We start from the raw sequence: 23,967 nt of genomic DNA, 5'->3' as shown, positions 1-23,967 counted from the left end.
GCTATGCTTTGTCTGGTTAAAATTGACTTTGTCTCCATGCAAGAGCTTGAAACAATGGAAATGAAGAGGGGTTTAGCCCACACCGCAGACCATATTAGAACAAGACAAAGCTGTACTGTGGAAACAACCATCCAGATTGGATGGATTCAGTAAAACAGTTCCTTATGTGAAATGCTGAGGCTCCTAGGGGATTAGCACCAAGCTCTCTGCGAGAGCCACCTCAGCCACATTCTGTGGTGGGTGCCTGCAATGGAAATCGACCTACTCCAGGCATCAGAAATAGAAAATGCCACAAAAAAAAAACATCAGAGCTGATGACCAGGAACACTTTGAAGGTCTCAGAACAAGAATAATACCAAATTGCTCATCTGGAATCAAATTTCTGAACTTCGCTCACAAAATGTACATGGTCTGCTTTGTGCTCAAGTGGCAAATACTACCCAGTGTTTGTATGTTATGGCAGCATCAGTTCTAGAAAAAGGCACACTAGTCTTCACTTACAGGAAAACAGATGAAGCTGGCACAGACAGCTCTCCGTGACATCCAACCCCAGGCAGACCTGAATAAACACAAGAAAATGGGGAACACCACAACCACTTGAGGAACAACAGGGGATTTATGGCAGTTATAAGTAACGACCAGAACGTCATTCAGCCAGATCACCAATACATATCATTCCCACTTTAACAGTAGAAGGTCACGGATGCTCAGTCACCACACGGCTCTAAACGTTCATTGGATGCTGCTTTTGAAATCTGCTAAGGTCCAGTGCCCAACTCCCATCATAAACTGACTCAGGTTTCTGGCTCCTAACATCAGACCAGGTCTGTTGCTCATCACCTATTAGTACAATGTAAAACAGTCTCCCCAGTGTTTGCAGAGCCCTGATCATAGCCCAAACCTTTAAAAAGTACCATAAAACAAAGCAAGCAGTTGCTAATAATAACCCCTACACTCAGCAGGCCCAGCTTCGCTCTCAGCCTGGTGCAGTACGACTAAGGAAATGAAAGACTTCACTAAACGTGATTGAAAGCTGTGACACCATTTTAAGACTGTTTTTACACTTCAGCAGTCTGAAGTAATGCTACCAGAGACATCTGAGAATTAGGTAGCGCTTCCACTGGCTGCAATCATGTCTTGCTTCATTTTTTGAAGGACACAATAGCTCATAGGCTCACCACTGGATAAAACACTGCACCAAATTCTTTACTTTATATACCTAGAAGTCAGTCAAGTTCCCTCAGCAGACTCATTTCCCATTTTGAGCACACTAAGCTGTTTGCTTTCCATGAGTAGTGCTTTTGCATGCTTATGTCTTACAAGACCCACAGCACATTTAGCAGACATTCACTGAAGCTGCATGTTGCTGCACTGAAATGAGTCCTAGTGCCAGTTAATGCCTGGGGAAAATGAAGCAATTTCCTTAATATTACTCAACAAGGCAGGATCCGCAGCAGGATTCCCTGCACCCCGCCAGACACTGGCCTTGAGTCTCACTTCAGCAGATTTGCTCTGGAATTACTCTACCACAGCAAAGTTCCCAATCTGACTCTGTACCTTTTTTCTGCAGAGGTTTGATAAATGGTCCTTTGTTCAGAAAAAAAGCCCTGATGTTGGAGAACATGGCTCCTTTTTCCTCTTGTCCCTGGAATTGTGATTGGAAATAATTGGAAGTGTCACTGGAAGTAATCAGAAGTGACAGTCCCTGGGCTATAAGGCTTTTGCTTCAAGTCTAACGATCCCCCCGCAAAACAAAACCTAAATTTAAACAATGAAGTCATAAAGTGATTTGCCTTCAAGGTTGAAAACCCTGCAATATTTTTCTTTAAACAAAAAAAAAAAAAAGTGCCTGACTGTTTTAGTTCAATATTCAAGGCTTGCTGTGTTATAGGAAAGACTTCCCCCTGCACACACAAAACCACCCCACCATTTCCTAGCACTCTGCAGCCTACCCTACAGATAAAGGTTCATATCTATATTAAACATTTCTATGGCCTTTAAAATTTTATCAACCCTTTAAGAAATAAAAAAAAAGGACCCTAAGCAGCCTGAGTTATGAGACTCAGCCAGTATGCATCTCAAATATACCAAATACTGGAAAACTACCTAATTCTGTTATTTTGGCTGAGGCACAAACAGGGGAAGGGAATGGAGCCACTATTATTTTCATACAGTGGTTCTGGAAAGGCCTCTTACCAGCCCAGGTTGTACTAAATGCCATCCAGGCAAACAGTGAAAGACAGCCTCTGCTCAAAAGAACTTAGAGCCTCAATAACCAAAGAATAAATCACATAATTTCTCTCTGCAAAACAGTCTGAGAGGCATTTCCACAGACAGTACAATATTGTTAGTGTTACTACGTGACTGCTGCTAGTTAAAAGATTATAAGGAGCAGTTCAATTTTGAGTGAATGGCAGGACACATGCTTTAAGGCAGACATACAAATATTCCCCTTTATTAAAAGCCACAGGGAAGAACGGGGGACTCTCATTTAGTGTAGCTGGCTTCCAGGTTCTGCTGTGCCAAGAAGCTCAGCACAGCGGACACCTAACTACAAGTGATTGCTCCACAGGTATACCATAGCTAGAAAGATGAGATTTTCCTCTTGTGTGTGCAGAAATAATTCAGAAACTAAAACACACAGCCTAGAATTTATTTTCTGTGAGGGTTCTTCTGGTAAAACAGCAGTCATTCATACCATGAGTAGAGTTTCTCAGCACATTGGTACTAAAAAGCCATTAATACCTTATCAAGTACCTTATTACAAAGTAAGGATAAGTCATACTGAGTCCCCTTCTCTGGAGATTTTCAAGACCCACCTGGATGCAGTCCTGAGTCATGTGCTCTGGGCAATCCTGCTTTAGCAGTGGAGTTGGACTGGATGATCTCTAGAGGTCCCTTCCAACTCTGAAAATTCTGTGATTCTGTGATACCTTCCCATGACTTAGAAATCATCCCTCCAGATAGCAGCTCAAGGAGCTCAGCTTGATAATTGTACCTGATGGATTCATCTGTTTGTCAATGATCACTATTTCTACCCACATTTGAGGACATCTTCAAAGGAAAATAGCTTTTAGTTAGAGCTGCGACATAAAACAGCTACCTCGCCTTTAGGTGGTATGCACCCACCTGTGCCTTCGCTTCCTCCTCTGTTAGATGGGCTTTATATACTTCTCTACCCAATATGGCCCTGCTAGACTGACTTATTCAAAGCTTTATATAAGTGTAACACTTATCGCAAAGCATGCTACAAAATAAGCAGCAGTGCAGTATTATGGTAGACCAAATGCAGTCTAGCGATGGTCAACAGTTGCCTCTAACTGTGCACGCTCCATTTCAAAAGACTGTTTCCAGGAGAGCAGGCTCTCTTCTGCCAATGCATATTATAAGCATAACAAAATTTTCACTGACCTTTTCCTACCAAAGGCAATTAAACTGCAGGCACTACACTGAACTTCAACCTTTCTACCTCATCAGTCAGGAACAAGTCACATACACTAAGGCTTCATACTCATTGCCAGCCACAAAAATGGATGTCAGCTACACAGGAGAAAAGACAGGGTGAAAATATACTGTAATGTATATTGATTCTTGTAGGACAGCAATTCTGACATCATGAATCTGGGTCTGGCCCATTAGGGGAAATGCTGAGTTACAACATTTGCCTTTTTAAGCTGCCAAATGCTTTCCCAGAGAAGATGGAGCAGATAAGGACAGGAGTTGTTTCATCATCTTCTATCACATTCACCACCTTCAATGCATCTTACAGTTGCTCAGTCCTCACCGCAATGAAAAGCTAGAGCTACCTAAATGGTCACATGAAGAAACCGAGGTACCAAGAAGTGGCTTGAGAAAAGTACAGCAATGGTGCTTTGCCAAGGCAGGGCAGTACCCACCCTCCTTGCATTGCCCAGTTGCTTTTTCTGGTAGTTAGGCAGTGAGCTTCTAGGGAAAAGGACCAGCTTTATACTGGGTTGCTAATGCACTGCTAGAGCACCCAGTCACTATTGCGTACACCTTCTCTGTATCCTGCCCAGGAAAAAGCATGTTTTAGACAAGGTTTGAAACTCTTGCTGGCAGAGGTGGGCTGTTATACCACTCCGCAATACTGAAGCGGCAGATTGACGTTAGAAGAGAGTCAAAGACAGAGATAGAAATGCACCCTCCTCACTTCTGTTGACTTGACTTCCCATCACTTCACACATTTTCCATTGTTTTGCTTCCTGCACAGCCATTTCTGGATCCTCCACTATCCTGTCATTTTAGTATCTATTCAGAGACCTCAGTGACCTGACTTCACCCTTGGCTTTTTGCTAGGCTGCTTCTGTAAACTAACCGTTTCTAAAAATGGATGAAGGAACAGCTTTGGGGAAAAAAAAGAGACCCATTCATCTTTTAGACAGGGCACCACCAAGTTCCCACTGCACCCAAAGGAGCCTCTTTTGTAACACATTAGTGCATACAAGTTAGGCACAATATTGTGTGTACGTGAGCCAAGCTTTCTCCGCAAGTGTATAAAATACATTACAGATACACAAGCAATGACTACTGCCCTGGCTAACACAGGGGACTGATTTAGCTAGAAATCAAAGGTATCATTTGATGAAGGCTGTGGGGACTATTTCTGGAGGAAAAAGGCACAGAAAGCAGCTTGGAGCACCCCACTTCATTGGTACTAGACACACTTCGTGCAATCATTTAGTATGTTGTAACCAGCACACTTACACACAAAAGATTTTTGAAATACACACAAGTCTTTGTCAGAGTGACTGTTTACATTTCTTTTTCAGGCAGTTCCTGAAAACTCTAACAAATCCCAGATTGCAAACCTGCTAAGTTCCCTATAAAGCCCTGTATTTGCCTTGAGGAAAACAGGGGCGTTTGTTGTGATCCTGAGGATAAACATCAGGATATCTCCATGCCAGTTGTGCAATGACATTTCTGGGAAGCTTGTGCTGCTCTTACACAAAATGTCCTTCTGAAGTGGGACAAAGTACCCCACAGAAACAGACCACTAATTCTACGTAGAGGAGACAAGGTCCAGGGTGGACACAAAAGCAAAACACCATTTGTTTCCCATGGGAAATTCAGAAAAGTTGCCTCTTCCCCCACCCCCCCTGCTCTATTTCCCATAAAAAGAATTTATCTTCAGAATTTCAAATCAACTTTGGCATGCTGCTTTTCCTCATTCTGGAAGGTTACCTTTTTTCTCCTTTTCTTCCTCATGGTAAAATGGAAAAACCAGAAAGGATAAAGATAACCCCCAAAATAATATTTTTTTTTTTTAGACGCTAAAAATCCAAACTATTTCATATAAAACAAAGCACAACTACTGAAAAATAGGCCATTTCTTATCAAGTGTCTTGACAGAAAATATTTGATGCAAACCATCCCTGGCTTTAGAAAAATTTTAGCATCTCACAAGGAGTGTTAACCCTGATATCCTGCTAGATAGCAACTCACTTAATTACGTCTAGCTCCTTTGAATTCCCCCTGGAGTGCCAAATGCATTCACTGCTTTCCTTTGCTCCCATTCCTTCAGTATTCTTAGTCTAGTGTTCTATTAAAGAGCTCTTCACTCTGTCATAGAACTAAATTCACACTACTGTAATAGGCTGAATCTTGCATACAGTTATTTTTTGTTGACTGCTTTTGGAGTGTTCATAACAGAAGTTGTCAATTTTCAATTATAGGAAGCCATCCTTGGTAGAATAATCTTTTGAATTAACTACACCAAGTTAAAAGAATTCCTTCAGAACCCAATGACACAAAGAGAAGGTGAAATCCACACAGCGAAGTCACACACAAAATCCCCTTTCACAGCTACAGGTTTTTCTTTTTGTACTCTACTCCTGAGCCAAGGCTTTGTTTTTTGTAAGTGCTGTAAAAACATGGGGGAAAACCCTTGTCCCACCAAGCTTCTCAGTATACCATGAAACAAACAAGGAAAGGCAGAGGAGCCATGAGAAAACTAGGACACAGCAAGTCTTATGTACTGCTGGTTATTACTGAGAAGTTTGGGAAATACCTGGAAAATCACAAATAAAAAAACCATCAGCACCTATTTTCAGGTTACTTAAAACAGCCTCCCTTGCTTTTTATTAGTTCCAGGCAGAAGCATTCCATTAAAATGCAAAGCTTCCCAGTAACCTCACTGGGAGCAGGAATGCTTTTTTAAAAAAGCACTGCAGTGTTTCTTGGCTATGCTGGAGTGTAGCATTGCAAGGGTTTAAGGAGAAGGATCTCAAGGAGATGTGATAGGGCACACTGCAGGTTGCCTGTGCAGGAGAGAAGGCCAGCCTCTGTATACCAGAGCACAGCCCCAGGCTGACCTACCACTGCTGAATGCTGCAGAGCTGTTTCCATATCATTGCAGATTTTCAAGCTAGAAGTCGGGTGAATACCTAGGCAAATGCACGCTGTCAGACCCAATTGCTCATGCCAAGAGGCACTGGAAGGATCTGCACCATAACCTTTTTCCCAGTGCAGTGAGACAATCAGTCTTGGTGTTCAATGCAGCAACTGTTACACCCCTGGGACAGCACTATAAGAGTCATTGACCTCAGAGGGCAGAGCTCTGCAACATCAGTATAGGAGAGGTAGTTCTGCTATTACAGCTGCTCCCACTCTAGCAACACCACCCCCGTGTAACATACTGATTCTAACACACTGAACACATCCTTGTCAGACAATTGTAAGCCAGACTAAGTGTGCATTGGGGTGAGCAACCCCTAAAAGTAATGTAAATGTTCACTGCCAATAGCAGGACATCAGAAAGTTGGATAACTGATTTGTCTTGGCACATCTACTGCTTTTAATCTCAGACCCGTTGGTTTCTGAAGGGCAATGCCCACACACTACCTAACAACTGAAGAAAAAGCATGTAATGCCAGTGTGAAAGTCAGGCATACAAGCATTGCCCACTTGTGAGCATATTTGACTTCAAGAAAATTAGCTATTTACTGTAGTGGAAGGCTCATTAAAAATATTCAAAATTGACTTGGAGGGGGTGAAAGAAGGCAAAATAATTCCAGCACCTGAAAATTTAAACCAATTTAGTAAAACACTAAATGGGAACATTTGCTACTTTTTACTGGCTGAGAAATGCAACATTCTAGTATGAAGTTTTTATACTCAGTAGTGAAGAATCATAGATATTTCCCTTAGAAATTTCCATTCCGATTTTTAAGAGCTCAGTGTGTTACACAAGGAGTTTGAAACAATTTTGACCAGCTGCAGTCTGAGATGAGAATCAGATGTCAAACACTTGCATGTAGGCACACACATTAGCACACATCACTTTCCACTCGCTCCTTCCTTCTTCATTTACCTAGCTTTTACTAGGGAAGTAAGCATGGTCATGCTCTTGCCCACACTTAGGAAAGTCTGTCATCTTGTCTTTTTTTAAACGCCTCCTTAAAACTAATTGGCTCCTGTTTCCTGTCTCCTCACACAGCTGTTCACTTGCCCCAGAGAGGCAAACAGTGCAAGAGACAAAGACTGTATATATTAGCCATGATATTAGTATGTTTAATAATCAAAACACAAACCAGGCAACCTTCCTTTCAAGTTTGCTTGGCTTCCCTAAATGCTTTTTTCTGCACTAATCTTTCACTTTATCAGCAAGAAAAGCAAGCCATCATTGGCACTTCTATACCTTTTTACTGCAGAAAGTCAATTAGACTTTCTCTAGTTAACAAATGAGACTCCACAGCCTCCTTGTTTTCAGGACAATCCAGGAACAGGGAATCACAGTACTTCCTTACTTTTCCCTGGAACACACTAATATTGGTGAATGAAGCTGAATGCAGAGCAGAAAGACCAAGTTATCTGTTGACAAGGCAGGTAAAGCATGGGCAAGACAAGGGGCAGTAATGACTAATGTAGTGCACCACGAAACAGTCCAGATTTTACTGTAAGCTCTGGGAAGCCACTTATCCTCTCCTCACCATTGCTTGGAGAACTCCCACAGCGAGGGTGAGAAACTCGACTCACAGATGAGGGCATAAGCCCTTGAGGGCAGGGACTGCCTTTTGTGTTTGCGTTACTAGCCTACTGAAGATGCCTAGATGCCAAGGACATAAGAATAACAATGATAAAGCCCATTATATTTTATAGATAAAAGCAGCACTAAACATGCAAATGTAAATTATCATTACATTATAACCAAAAGCACCTTCTCTCTGGCAACAACTTACTCCTTTTGCTCTAAGCCTTCAACATACAGGCATATTTAGCAGAATAGGGTTGGTGGACTGCAGGTCCCATTTGTCTCCATCAGCGAGGTAAGCCCCCTACCCTTCTGTCTCCCAATTTCCACAGAGCAGCTTTCCTGGCCATTTCTGCAGGGATGACCCAGCCCAGACACCTCAGGAAGAACAGCCAGGCTTCTGCCAAACCTTGCTGTCTCACCTGGAGTCGTCTTTAAACACCATCTCCACCACACTGAGACACAAACAGCCATTGCAGATGTTCAGGGGGGACAAACTGCTGCCTGCATTCCCCTGCAGATTCAGCAGCATGTCCAAGCCCAAGCCCCCTTTCACACTCTTACAGATAAAAACTTTGCTAACAGCAATCCCTAGAGCAATCCATTTTCTACAGTTTATTCAGCAGCACTACAAATTCTGTCTTTCAGATAATTAGAAATCTTGCTAGTCTATGTTCCACACCTGTGAGACTTAAGGCTGTTCCCTGCAACATTTCTTTATAGCTGTCCAAAAACTCTATTCTACCTGTACCCAGCCACATCAGTCCTCCACCCTGTGGGCTTAACTCTTCCCAGGGAATCAAAGCCCAGCTCACTTTTTCACACCTGTACCCAGGTTCCTGGGAGACAGGAGGACCCAGGAATCACAGCCTTTGCCCAGCCACAACAGATTTCAAAGCTGTCTGCCTGTCAGCACTATCTGGTGAGCAGAATAGAGACAGAAGCTCACTCATCACATTACAGTGCCTCTGGAGATGCAGAAACCCAGGCTGCTTCTGAGTCAGTCTTGTAGTCAAGCTTTCTCGAAGACCTCAGGGCTTGAAACTCTTTTCTCCATAGGCTACAGCTTTAACAAACAGCTCTCTTCAGCCCTTCTCTCTTCACTCTCCTTTAATGTCTCCTTTCCTGTTCTCTGCTCCTCTCCTATTCAACAGTCAACCTCTACCCCTTTTCTTTCCCTTCTTTCAGCAGCCCTCTTTCTTCCCATTTCTTGCCTTCCCCCTTTATCTCCCTTCTCCCATCCTTTCCCCCCCCCAACTCCTCCCCTCTTGCACTTTAACACATCTGTTTCTAATCTTAGGCATCAATTGCAAACAATAACCCCTTTTTATTTTAAAATCTGAATGTTAAATGCCCAAGTAAATAAAAACAGAGTTAAACAAATTTGACACTATGCCTGAAACAAAGACATTCTGTTCACCTTGTTTTGAACAAGAGGTTTAAGCCCCTCGCTAGTTTATTGCTTAAAAGCACTGCCCTCTTTAAAGAAGGCAGATTCCAAAAGGAATCTGTTTAACCACTTCTAAATAATTAATCCAGATATTAAAAGATCTCAGACTATCAACTTGCTAATAAAGCAACACGAAAAGCATCAGAACCCAAACAACACTGAAATTGGAGTTTTCCATAAAAGTTTTTTTCTGTACAAATCCTTTTCTCTCGCTCATCAGAAATGAATTTCAGTCATGCAGAGAGGGCGCATGAAGTTTGATTAAAAACACTAAACAAAACCAAAAAGCCAACCTACCTAAAAAGAGAATTGAAAGTGCAGACATTCCGTCTCCAAGCAAGAGGGACTTTTCCTCCCTTTTTCTTCCTTTCTCCCAGGAACGGCAGACAGACCTGCACAGGATTCAAAGGAACGCCTCTGGAATGCACTGAGTGTAATTGCATCCATGTGCCAGAAAAATAACCAACTTCACTCTTTCTTCCCTTCTGCTATTCATCTCCTTGTCCATATTCCATCCAGATTCAGTGAGAGCTTTTAGATTTCTGCGGCTGGTAATTCAGGCCCTTGAGTTTTTGGAAAAGAAGAGACAGAGGCAGTGCAGCAAGGAGTTCACATCTACGGCAGCATAGAACAATTTTGCTTGTCTGAAAAGGAGAGAAGCAGGGGAAAACACTGTGCTCAATGTTCACCACATGGCTGCCTCCCAGAAGAGCCCCTCCCTACCATCAGCTGGGATTAATAGTGAAGACCAGTCATGTGGGTGAGGTAGAGCTAATTTCTAGTAATAATATATATATTTACCTTTGAAGGAGAAACAAGAGGATTTCTGTAGTGTCAAAACAGTTAAGTTTGGAGGCAGTAAAAATCCAGCATGGAAAAATAAAATCAGATTCGTCACTCAAGGGCTAGAGAGACTCTCAGAAAAAAGCACACATGCTCTTCAGAATGATAAACACACTCACATGCATACATTATCTTTAGTCTATTTTATAGCTAGGAAATTGCAGAATTAAAGCTTTTAGTCTTACTGGAATACTTTTTTGATTTGCCTCATGGCTTGCTTTTTGGGTTTCTAGGAGAGAAAAAAATCCTATAAACTGTTTTAATTTTGCATTTTTATCTGTGCTTCACTGATGAGAGAAAAAGCAAAATCAAGCAGAAATTGGCTGTCTAGATTTAATGACTGTTATGGGATGCAACGTATAACTCTCTCCTAAAAGCCATTTTAAGACAGCTCAAGACACCTTTACAGCCCATCTTCAGCTTCAGTCTAGTGCAGTGTTCGCAAGTGAGCAAGTCTTACGAACTAGCTCAGATACTCCATTCCATTTCTGCCATCACAGCAGTGAAAACAAACCTCTCAGTTTCTGTAAGAAGGCTCAGATATGGTAGGGAGCAGAATTCACAGAAGACTACTCTGACCATCTACCAAGCTGAACCAGCCAGAACAAAACTTTTATTCTTTAGTAAAACATGTATAAATCTTGCTGGTCACAGCAAGGCCATGGAAATAGTGATGTTTTGCATGTATGCATATAGACAACTGTTCTGATCTAGTGCACTTTACACATATACAGGTCATGCTTACACTTTTATATCCATATGCCCTAGGATACATCTGCTTTTTAGAAAAAACAAAGCATTTCCAGCTGGCATACTTGGATATTAACAGAAGTGTAATACTGGCTACTTGAGACTCTACAGTGGCTCTAAAACCATTCAAAAAGCTGAGTAAGTATTTGGGTGGCTAACCTGTGCTGATCTGGGTGTTGCCACAGCTATACAGGTACCAGACCCCCAGCTAGTTAGTTTAAGCCTGCTAAGGTGCATCTACATAAACAGCAACTGTGCATTTTTCTAAAAAAATAGGCATACTCACAAAGAAGTGTCCATCATACACAGCTGATTGCAAGTGAAACAAATTTACCCATCTTGTGCAACTTGGACTGAAGGAAAGCTTTGGAAGACAGAACAAAAATCCTTTCCCTTAGGAACACTTACAAAATTATTTCTAAGACCCAAGAGAAAGAGCAGGCCATATGCAAGGCTGCCGGCCTGTGGTTTGAGACCTCAGACTTCAGTTTCAAGCTCTTTCATTAGCTCCCTGTGTAACCCCATCTACATGCAGTTTCGATATACCTCCCTTGTAAAATCAGGAATAGCATACTGCTCTCCCTCTTCAGGGCTGAAAACAAATACAGGATATTTATGAAGTCTGTGATGAGGGCACTGTGCTTCGAAGCTCCATAGGAATTCAGTACCTAAGCCCTTCATTGCAGTACAAGCTTTTCAAGTGTTTACTGGAAGACAAGAAACACCGCTACCCTGAACAAAATCAGTCCCTAGATTCAAGCAGACCCCACCAGAGAGAAATAACATGGATAAAAGTTACCCTTCTGCATCCTGTTTCATGTAAGTTTCATTTGCCCCTCCCAGCCTCAGATGGAAACAAAAGCAGCATTCGGCTCCTCCTCTCCAAAACAGCTGTTCTCTCTGTAACAGTGAGGAAAAAACTGTTAAATGGCATATTCAACTAATACAGACTGATCATACAAAAGGAATTGTTATCAGATTAATATAACAGTTCCTGCAGAGCAGCTGTATCTACCCTATCCATCCATATCTTAAGAGCCAAATCCTTCAGAACTTTTCCCCACACACTTGACCAAACAGGCTGCTGGTTTTCAAACAGTTGAGTGGATCTGAGAGAACATCATTGATTTTCAGTGCAGGACATAAATCAATGGAGAAAAGTGCATTTAAACCCTTCCCCCACTCTCCAGAAGCCAAGCAGCACTGAGCTTGTCTCTCTGCATTACGAGTGTGACAGAAGATGTCCCAAGCTATGCTGTAAATACCCAGCATGCTGCTTTGCTTTAATAGAATCAATGCATCAGAAACCAAGACAGAGAGAAGCGTTGTCACCCTGGACTCACTGCCCAGCCTCCATGGAAATCCACAGAGCTGGGATGTTTGAGGGTTGTACACAGAGGAGAAGGGGGATGCGGAGAAAGAAAGAGGAGGCCATGCATGCAAAATCTCTTCTTTATCATCTCAAACAAGCCATCCCACAGCCTGTACTCACTTTGAGTTCAGCCCCTTCAAGAAGCTCCTCAAGAATAGGTTACACTTGGGGTTCAGTGGGGATTCTCCCTCTGGTGTTCATACCTATTACAGCAAGGGTATCTCACTTGTTTGCAGAACATTCCAGTGAGAGGCAAGTAAGGACTAGTACAAGTACCTATAAGGACACCCATGCCACTCACAAGCACATCCTCTCAAGGCCTCTGCTGATTGTGTTTGGGGGAACAGGTCCTATCTGCAGCACATTATTTTTTCAGAATTATTCTAGTGTGCTTGTGAGCACTTTCACCTATTACTACACAATGCTAGCACAGCATGGGAGACATAGCATGCACTTCTCAGCAGACAGAACAGTGAAAGAGAGAAACTGATGTTTGATATCATAAGCATTAAGGGAAAAGGTTTTATAAAAAACCTTTATAAATTGAGTTAGGTTTTCAGGATTCCTGTACTGCTGTTGACAGTTCCTGACTTAAGTCTGGGGTAGGTTCAGATTAAAATACCTGTATGCAAACATGACCCACAGACCAGCTTTTTGGTGGTCTTACCCAGCACTGTCTCAGTTTCAGCCCCTTTCACATTTTCATGAGTAATCCCTTTCAAGAAAATAAGCTCTCAAGTCTGCATGTCCCAAGAGCCTGCCCAAGCACTTGTTACCTCATTCCTGCACCTCAAATAATAGAAGCATGTGGGGGGTAATATTCCTCAAAGCCCTACTGATTTGTTTCAGTGTCAGGTTAAGCCATATTTTCTTCCAGAACTGTTATTAGTTAACAGTTAGTTAACATAGCAGTTAACACAGACTATCACCACTCAGCTACTCTATTGTTGATTCTTTGTTAAGTCTTTTCTCTGAGACTCCAATACAAATTTATCTTACAGAGCTTAAATTATTTAAACAACTTATTGATACAGCCAGGAGAAGAACAGGGTTCATCCAGCAGGAGAGCCAGATAAGCACTTTGAGTCTCTTGAGCAAGACCACATTCTGTTCAGCTCTTCGCTTTGCGACTGAAAACTGCACAAAAGAGTACTCTGACAAAGGAAAGACACCACACAAACAAACCAGCATGTAAATAAGAAAACTCACAACAAACAACACAAGGTTAGAAAAATAAAACTCCACACAGATTTCTTTTCACAACACACCACTGGTGGAAAGGCTGCTTTATACTACATCAAGACACAGATATTGAAGTGTAAGACAGCTGCTGTTTAGGAAACTCTCATCTCTCAAGTAGGCTTCAATAGTTGAACATAAAAGCACTATTAGTCATTTAGTATTAGTAAAAAGCCTCAGTTAACAAGCCTTCACACTCACAGTGTCAGTAAACATATCTCTCAGAAGGAAACAACCAAAGAAGGACTCCTTGAAACTCTAGCTAGTTTGAAGTACATCAATCCACGCAGCTTGTTACACGAACATTTATTTTCTTGTTTCTTTTATAGGAATATACACTTACTACTCTTTTAGGTAGCCTTATTTTCCATATAACCCTGTAACTATATTCCACATTTATACTTTGAGGATTATAATAAATAAGAAGTTCCTCACAAACAAAAAGAACATTTTTAATCTTTATTAACTTTACATTGCTGTTACAATGATTAAGAACTGAGCACAATATAAAATACTTAGATTGTAATATTGTTTTTGTAACAGAAGGCAGACTAGATCAAAACCTAAAAAGTTTTGTTACCCTTAACACTAAAAACTTCAAGGTTTTATAATACAAGACTTACTGGTTTTAAATAAAGCCCTAACAAAACTTTTTTGAGAAGAAAAATATCCTTTTAACAAAAAAGTTACCAACTAGTCTAATAAAACCAGAAACATTATAAGCAAACAATAACCTCTCCTTACCTCCCACATTCAGTCCTTTTCTAACACAAACAAACCAGCTAATGAAGACTGCTGGATTTTATTCTCTATCCTCTGAAAAACCTGCCAATGAAACACCATGCTTTAATTTCCCAGCTGTGAGATTGGATAATTGGCAAGTACAGTTTATCTACCAATCACAGGTGTGAAGCATATGAGATTACACAGGGTGGGTCAAAACACAGGTGTGGAGCATATGAGATTAAACAGGGAGGGTCAGAACACAAGTTAAAAACCAGGAGAGAAGGATGGTTGATTTTTTTAGGTGGAGGAGTCATAGTAGAAACAAATTTAATGGCTTGTAAGGCTAAAAGTTTTTTCATTTTTTTAATGTATTTTTTAATATGTATTTGCTGGATGGTGATAGAAAATGTTGGAGGAAAAGTTGAATAAGTTAGCTGGGAAGAAATGCGTATATGAAAGTAATGGCTAAAAAAAAAGTTATTTGCTGCTTTTACTGCAAGGTAAGTAAAAACCATGGGCCTCTTAATATTTTAGTATAAGTTTATTTTAATTAAAAATACTTTTAACATGTAGGTTGGTTTTTTATTTGCTTTTATTTGAAGTAAAAAGTAAAAAAGACTCTATACAACTGACCTGCTTGAATCAGTAAACACCAAACATATAAGGTTGCAAGTTCTATTTTATGGTATTATGTGGACTATTTAAGTCACTTGTCTATAAACAGAACGAAGTAAGTAAGTAATGGTTAATAGACTACAATAATACCTAGAGAACTAGGGAACCTTTCAGTTAATCAAGATAACCTGAGTTTCTGCTTCTAGGCAGTAGGGTGTTAGCTTTTAGAGTGTCTCTCTGAGAGGACTTCCTGTTTTATGCTTTTAAAGTAAGCTTTTAGAGTGTCTCTCTGAGAGGACTTTCTTCCTGTTTTATGCTTTTAAAGTAAATATAGTTTTTATGTCTTCGGAAATTGTTTGAGTATGTGAAATCAACTTCATTGTAAGTAAGATATAGGAAAGATGAAACTGGACACAAAGCACAAATTAGCTCAGATGCTTAGAAGCAAAAGAAAGCAATAATGTTGTTTACTGTAATTGAACAAGTAAGATGTCAATACTGAATAATAGAATCTTTTTTTAATCAACTTTAAAATATAGTCCTACAGTACTGAGTAGTATAGACTTTCAAAACTCCTTGCAGCTGTTTTTTGAACTTGAGCGTCTGTCTTCAAGTGGAGATAAGAAGGCTCATCATGAGCACTGTCTTGACTTTGTAGAAATTTCCTTCTTCAAAGGACTCTGTAAAAGTTAGTGGAGATGAAATCTGATCTGCAAAAAAAATGAGGAGGGACTTTTTTACCCCAAGAACAAATGTTTAAGCCTTTTTAAATTAAACTGTTGAAGCTAAAAGGTGAGGTCCACATCTGACTTTTGTTTTGTTCTTCTTGGCTTTAAACAAGTATTTTGATATTGTCAATATAAATATCAGTGCTGCTTTTGAACAAATTTATAATAGTATGCTCCAGAAGAGCAAACAATAACATGCTTCTGAATTGCTTTCAGGTAACTTCTGTCCAAGTACTTCTGTACTTTTCAACTCTTCTGCTAATAAACAATTAGACTGAAGCTTACGTTCTTGACTGCTTCCATCATAGGATGCAGTTTGTATGACAGTATTGCCAGCTGCCTGTATAAAAGTCAGTCCTTTGGCTTGCTTAAACAGCATGTAACATTTTGGTTAGCAAACAAGATTTTCCTCTTGATATTAGAAGAGGTTATTTAGAAGTGCTGGCTATGAAAAGACATGTCTTAAAATCAAAGGGAAGGAAGAAATGCTTTAGGAGTTTTCCTATACATATGCTTATGAATGCTTAGTAGTGAACTTGAAGTTGCTATATATAGTAAGCAGGGCAATCTAGGAATACCCATGCTGAGACTGAAACTGCAAGTCCCAAGCCCCAGTCTTGTTCTCTTGTACTTCTCATTTATTCAGCCTTAGAGAAGGGGATAGGAGGAACCAGCGGGCCATTTCCAAGTGGAAATGGTCAATATGTATTAGTTCCACATCCCTGCTATCTTCATTTCTCTCTTACTGTAGTCACCTGTTTGTTAGCAATAGTGCTTAAGAGCTAGGTAAGATCTTCTGTGACTCTAAGGAAAAGGAGGGATTTGTATCAGACCAGAGGAGGCAAAGAAACAGCTTGCATCTTAGAAATTTCTGCCTCTCATCTATTAACCTTGTCATTGGGGACCGTGGCATGCATAACACTCATCTGTTGACTGTTACCCAGTTGGGTAGTGGGCAACTGGAAGTGGGCAGAAGTTTTTAATGTGCTGTAGCTGTTTACAGAGCCATAGGAGACAAATCTGAAAACTTCTCCAACTGCTTAGTGGGTGTACTAACCCCACACACTGTTATGGTGACCTAATACAGGACAGGAGGGAAAGGTGACGTTAAAATGATTAGTGGAGACTTGTGGGCTCATTCTTAAACACTTTTCTCTAGTGTGAAGTGAAAATGACGTGTTAATATGGTTTTGAATGATAGCCAGTCTGTTGCAAGCAGGGGCCAGGCAGAAGCCTTCTATCCCTGGAGCTTTTATTTTAGTCTTTACTATATAGAGTTCACTTAGACTATATGGAATAATTAAAGAGCCTATTTATTCAAGGATAATCAATATAAAGTATTAACTGCAATGGCATGGTGGACTATGGTGATGACTGTGTGGCATTTGAGCACCCATGGTCCTGGATTCTCTTCTGTTCTGCCTCTTTTGTCTACTCCCTGAGGTACAACAAGCTGTTAAGTTATGCCTCAGTTTACAGCTCCATAAATACATTGTAAAAGCTTTTTTTTGAGCTGCTTAGAACCTGTGTTTAAGTACTTTAACATTGCAAAATCAGGGTTGCTCGTTTGTTATAGGTAGTTTGGTTAAATAGAGTCTGTTTCTACCTTTGCTTTACAGTTGTTGCACTTAAGTTGTATTTTCTTTCTTAGCAGTGAAATTTTCTAACCTCAGTGGCTAGAATGACTAGATAATTTCATTAGGTATCCAGTGTTGCAAGAAACATTTACAAAGCCATTAGAAAAAATTCCTTGTTTTCAATGCCATGCTCAGTGTATAGTTCCTCACAGAGTCAGTTTTAGGAACTCTCAACAATAATGTGAATGCAGAAGTATGCATGTTTCTATTGAAACTAAGAGTGGACTGAAGTCCAGATGCTGAAGAGATGCCAAACCTGAAAATGTCCCTTTGAATCAAAAATAATTTTGTCATTGGATTAGAGGTGACTTCCCATGTTTTAGAGTATTAGCTTTTGGTCAGGAAGGTTGATCTCTGGACTTGCTGTCCTGGTGTTTAAGTATTCTAATGCAAATGTTATCAAACTGTTGCATTAACTGTGTGCTGCAGTACTGTAATTGGACCAACTTGGTACTGGTTAGAAGTAGAAAACGTGTTATCAGTGAATTTCTCAGCCTGCTTTTATCTTGGAGTCTTGAACTTGATGAATCATTCCTTACAGATGGTTAAGACTTAAACCAGTTTCCAGGACAGTCAAGTCATGCCTACATTACTTGAAAAGAATGTCTGGACAGTGTGAACATAGTTTTCTTTGCCTTTCTATATAGAATGTTCTCTCTGGGCTTGTTTTAGAGGATTTGGTCTTGTTGCATCTGAGGCTACACTGCAGCTACCTTCTTTGTATGCCACTAAATTCTATATGCAATCTGATGTACAAGGATTGCTTTGACAGCTTTATTGCACCAGTTGCTAACATAGTTGAAGTTGTGTAAGTTGCTGCTGTAGACTGCATGGCATCATGCTACTTCACACTGTATGTAACTGTTAAATTTAATTACTGCAAACTATGATTTAGCGTACTGTTGCGCTGATAAATAAAGCAAGGCAAAACTCTGTGTCGGTAACCTGAGGCACTTCTCTCAAGTTTTTACGAAATCCCTGATACTTTTGGGTGCCTGACACAGGAAAACTGATGGTTCTGATTCTTCCGAAAAGTCACGTGCTGACTGCCTGACAATGGGAGACTTCCAGCCTGTTCAAAAATGACTGTATCAATTATAAAATGCTGGCTTTTCAGTATAGACTCTTAATGGGTTTGGGTTTGTGCCTGTGTATCCCTATGCTTCAAAAAAATGTTGAACTTGTGAACTTGCTTGGGCACACTTACATGTGCAAACATGTTGTATACTCATGCATATATAAGATACATAATCTCTCAGCTTTTCTGTTGCAGTTTGCTTGAGGCAAATGTCCTGTGAGGTTATGTTTAAATAATGCCATCTAAGATAATCATTTAATGTGAACTGTAAGGAGTGAAGGTTCCAAGACCTGTTCTTTCAGCTCCTATTAAAATGCCAGCATGGTCACTGAGGCTATGACACTGACTCTGTATGGCTAAAAGACACTCAGAAAGGTTTCCTGTTGAGTTGCTAAACCTTTTCTGACAGTCCCAGTTGCACCAATCAAAGCCATTTAAACCCAAAGGCCCAAAGGACTCTTTTGGCAAGTGATAGGAAATCTTGAATGCAGACGAGGGATGCAGGCCATAGGGAACTTACGTTCCCCTCATTGGCATCATTCTTAAAAGTTCCTTCTACAGCTCTGCCTTTGTTATCAAGTGACTGGGTGAAATCCACCCCATTCTTCAGGAGAGCTAAAGCAGTGAAATAAAGGCAGTGAATGCTGCAGGCTAATGGAGGAAATTTCTTTACTTTTTCCTCACAGTACCATGTTCTTGTCTGCTGGTCTGAGTGATACTCAAATTGTTTGGGCATCAGTGGGCAGCCTGGAAGAATCAGGACCATGGTTAATAAAGAGTAATTTGATAACTGTTCAGGCCAGTACATTAGGGAGTGATTGCTTTCTGTACAAGTCAGCTGTCTCGCAGGAGGCAGTACCTCAGGAGAAGCTTTGTTGACCCCCTGCCTTAGCTTGCTGAAGTAAGCTCCTGTCATTTAAAAGGAACATCTATTCTAACATCTTATTTCTCTTTTCATCTTCTCTGAGGTATTATAGCCTGGTTCCTGTTGGAATTTTTTTGTATAGATGTTAAGATTGGTGTGTTGGACTGTCTCCATCCAGGGCTGATCAAGTTCTGGAGGAGTCTTAGTCTCTTTGCTTTTTCATGTGGGTCTGATAAATTTCACTTAACAGAATTACTGTTCTACTCTTTTCTTTCTTCCACCTACTGTAACTATTCTTGGGAGATGGCATGGGTTGAAGAATTTGGAAAAGGCTTACCACACATGTACTGTGCTGTGAATTAATCATGTTATTAAATGAGTAATCTTTCTCAAAGGTATTCCTGGCTACTTGAAACTGGATTTTTGTTGATTACAAGGAGCTCTAGTTTAAGGAGAGCAGATAAACAAGGTGGGTTTGCTCAGGTTTCTTGATAGGTTTCTGAATTACAATAGCCTAGCATCTCTAAGGAAACCAATTTCCATGGTCCCAGTAGTAAGGAGAGAAGGGTCTCCTTCCTGTGTGCATAGAAATATTCATGAAGATGTTGAGATTGCTAGGCTGGAGTGAGAGCACTCTATCAATAAATAAAAAGCACCAGTATCTCATGACATTAGTGAGGAAAGAATGACATCTCTCTTGCTTTTATTTCCTTCTATTTTAGAACATTCAAGTTGTAATATTCAGCTCAAAATGACACTTGAAGCAAGTTTCTGAGGATTTGATAAAAAAAAAGTACTTTGCACTAAAAGAATCCATTAAGCTCAGTGGGGGATGAGCAGCTATGTAAAACTTCCCAAAGTCCTCTCCGTGGAACATCTCAGTGTCTGAGATAGCTGGCTGGCAGGCTTACTTCAGGCTGGAGAGGTCCTGGATGAATATCGGGAATGCAGGTTCCCCAATAAACATATGTAGGGAAGGAAGTAAGCAGAGTGAGCTAGTGGATTTTTTTGGTATGCTGTCAGGGATGCCAACTGTAGCAGAACTTCAATCCCATTTTTTCAGAAGGATCAAGGTTTTTTAAAAGTAATCAGTCCAGTATTAATTAAGAGATAAGCCCCATCTAGCTACTTTGGTATCTGGTAAAATCTTGTTCTCATGTCACAACTGTTACCTTGGATAATGATAACCATTTTTAGACTCTTCTGTTACTGAGTTTCCTTCAAGAATTCCTTGCCCCTTCAAGAATCCCTTGCCTCTTACAGATTTCCCTGTCAAAATGATCTGCTTATTGGCTGTTTACTGAAGATTTAGGCAACCTACAGGCTATTGCTTGAGTCCTAATCTGAAATGCATCACCTGAAAGGGAGTATCACTTTTATCTGGGATTGTTGGCTTTTCTTGTATAAAGAGCTGTCCCACTGTAGATTGGTGGTACCACCTTGCTGATTCTGTATTGTGGAGTTCCCTTCTAAAGAGGAATGGTGGTCTCTCAGTTCTTCCATGCAGTACATCCTTTGCTGGGCTAGCAATCTTGATCACAGAGAGGGAATTGGGGAGAAACCCAAGTGTTTCAACATGATTCACTTCTAATCCAAATGTATTTAAATGTAAAGCTGACCAACCTTTGTACAAATTTTTAATATGCCCAATAGTCTTCTGGCTCAAGTAAACTCTCCTAACTCTATGTGCTTGCTTCTTTCCTGTTTGCACCACAGAAATGCTCTGGAAGTGCTGATATGTAGCACAGGAGAAGGCTGTTCGCTTAATATAGATGTAGCCCATGGTGCTAAAATGCATAATCCTATAGGTTTTGGAACAAAACTGCCTTTCCAGGTGAGATTCTCCCCGCAAACTAATAAGGGCATTTGAGGGCTACTAAATATCTGGAAAGCTGGAGGTTCCCCCATAGCTAACTTCTGGCATGTCTTCCAGTCCCTGAAATAAGCTGGTTAATATTGTGAAAGAATTGCAAAGGGGACAGCCTGCTCCATTCCTGTGGAGGAGAATCTCATCAGGATTATGATTAGAGTCCTAGCCTCAGAAATGCAATCTGAGAAGCAGTGATCCTGCCTGTGCAGACTATGTGCACCTCCCCTCCCACTGAAAAAGTGATGCTCAGTTGAAGTACACATGGCTGTTCTGGTACATCAGTGGAGTGGTGAAAGAGGAGGGGCTTGGCAGACAAACTCCTGTTCTGAATGACTTTACCTGGAGGTAATCTTTTCCGCCAGGCTGAGTCTGACATTAAAAATGGAAGAGGCCAGGGACATTTTCCACCCAAAGCTCAATAGAAAGTGGCAGGTGTCAGATTTTTGCAAATTTCTTTCTCTTAACTCACAGGCTTCTGCTGACAGGGACTTGAAGGCTCCAACCTGGAAAAGCTCCAAACTAAACTTCTGCAACTAACTTAAAATACAAAATATTTTTAAAAGGTGGAGGGAAGGAGGAAGGACGGAGAGGTTACAGGTACAAATGGAAATTCTTCAGCTCAGAGAAGCAGTGTGAGGGAGAAATCTCATTTGTACACTGCTAGTCAGCTGAAGATGTTCACTTGCATGCTGGTTTAGTCATTCAGAATACTGTGCCTTTGCCAGAAACACTGAACTTGGAACAAGATTTTTCTTCTTTCGTCATTCAAGTGCACATGGAGAAAACTTCTTACCAGTTAGGCCCTTTGGCTAACCCCTCCTGGGTTACCAGCTGCACTTTCTTTTGTTTATTGGATTCAAATACGTGTATCCTGTATGCAAGCTAATTCTCGGTATTGTGCTATTTAGTAGTCTACCATCAGATGAGGAACAGATGCTACAAGAAAGTGGATCCCAAATTTAGGTGACTCATTTCCTGCTTCTAACAGATACATGATGGATCCGTCTTGAGCAACACTTGTCTTTTGTCATGGCAATTTCATGGAATTAATCAACCCTGCAGACTATGACTTGGATAAGATGCAGTCTTGGCACTTGAGGCATGTGATGAAGATAATGTGCTTTAACCAGTTACTGTGTGTCTGTTACATTGCAATAGTTATTCATACTCTTAGGCCACTATGATTGCGAGGTTAGGCAGCTCAGTTTAGATTGTGATGGCAGACATTCAGTGCTTAGGCTGTGGTGCTTGGGAACCTCTGTATTAAGCTGGTGTTCAAACCAGATCATGCTTAATGTCAGCTTTCACACAGCCACTTTGAAGTAGTGTGTAAATTCCCACCTGGGAGTGTGTTCTTCCCTCCCCACCTCCCTTAGTGCTTTCTTAGAAGAATAAAACCCAAATACTAAACCTTTGACTTCAGAGATGTGTTAGCCTGAGACATGCAATATAGAATCTGTCAGGACTCCATAGGTAGGAAGAGTACTATGTATTAATTGCTTGGGGGAAACTGTTTTGCATAATAACCAGTGCAGTTTACAGACTGGGGAATTAATTTTTGTACAATACCTTAGGAGATATCTGCTTGCTTGCACCCTGACAGGAATAGGTGGAGCCAACTTACTTTCAGACACTTTCAGTTTTGGATTACTGAAACAGAAGAATGCTTGAAGTGAATAATCTGGCTCAATTAGACCTCTGAATGAAGGACTGTTAATAAATATAGGAGATGTATTGCATTCACAGAATGTCAAACTGTTCCTGGTTGGTTTTATTGGGAAGGTTTTCCAGGTATGTGATGGGGTAGAGTCATACAAGAGTGGGAGAGAAGAAAGTGAAGCTTTGCTGCCTAACTGACAATGACATTAATCTGCTTCATGTACTCCAAGTGAGCTACTGGATAACGTGCTACACTTTTTTTTTTTTTTTGCTTTCAATTTATATTGATTCAAAGCTAAAGTTTGAAACACTTCATTAAATAAACTTTTCTGCTTCAACTTCTATTTCAGATGGCTATGCAGGTGGGTTTTCTTCATGAGGTATTCTTAGTCTAGGAATTCCCATTCCATTATCAATAGCTATGTTAAAAGAAAAAATAATTCTACATAGAAACAAACAGCTAATAACCTCTGCAAACTGGAAGGTGAATTTAAAATTTTCTCACAGTAATGTTTAGTGATATCACTTTGACATCTTGTTACTTAAAGTTACTGTGATGGTTTCAAGTGAAAAAAAAATAATCAGAAAAAGTGAGGAGAAAATACCTTGACTTCTGGAATTAAGTGTTCAGATAGCTTTATTTCTACCACTCTGTCCCTCACATCTTGTTGGTGGATAGAAATGAAGTAATTGACACTTTTAATGTTCCTGTGAAACCTCCAGATTTCAGTGACGCCGCCCCCTTTCATGGGGAAGAGAGTTTCATCAGATACACTGCAGCTAGCTATATGAGCTTTAACTCCGCTTCTCTGGCTAGAAACTGCATGCAGAAGGTGTTCAGTTAGTAGAATTAGTAGGCAATATTGCTGTTCTAAAAACACTAAAGTTGAGGATTGGCTTCTTGCCCTTCGATCTAGCTGTTCCTCATGTGTTACTATTCTTGTTCCTTATTTCCTTTAAGTTTGGTAACCTGAGGATAAGAAGTTGAGGTTGGTGGATGAAGAAAACAAACTAGTTCTTTCCTCTTGGAGAAATGTTTTTGGTTGCTTTTGTAATAAATGTTTTTAGTTAACTTTTAAACAAGTTGTCACAATGTGCTGCAGTGAAAACTAACAAGAGTCTCTATAAACAGGTTGTACAATGAT

General features: G+C 40.4%; 1 protein-coding gene across 1 annotated transcript in view; it reads right to left on the bottom strand.

Moving 5' to 3' along the window:
- CLMP (CXADR like cell adhesion molecule) overlaps positions 1-9,883 on the bottom strand; it is a gene marked incomplete at its 5' end in the record, with an annotated part of 41,425 nt that extends 31,542 nt beyond the window's left edge. The window contains 2 exon segments of the mRNA XM_082493728.1: positions 9,738-9,775; positions 9,777-9,883. Coding sequence (XP_082349854.1) covers positions 9,738-9,775; positions 9,777-9,883 — 145 coding nt within the window.
- Positions 9,884-23,967: the final 14,084 nt, after the last annotated feature.

The sequence above is a fragment of the Vanellus vanellus genome (assembly GCF_965231255.1).
Source record: "Vanellus vanellus genome assembly, chromosome: 21".
Taxonomy (NCBI): Eukaryota; Metazoa; Chordata; class Aves; order Charadriiformes; family Charadriidae; genus Vanellus; species Vanellus vanellus.
The sequence above is the reverse complement of the archived record's forward strand: the minus strand, read 5'-3'. Positions and strand labels throughout refer to the sequence as shown.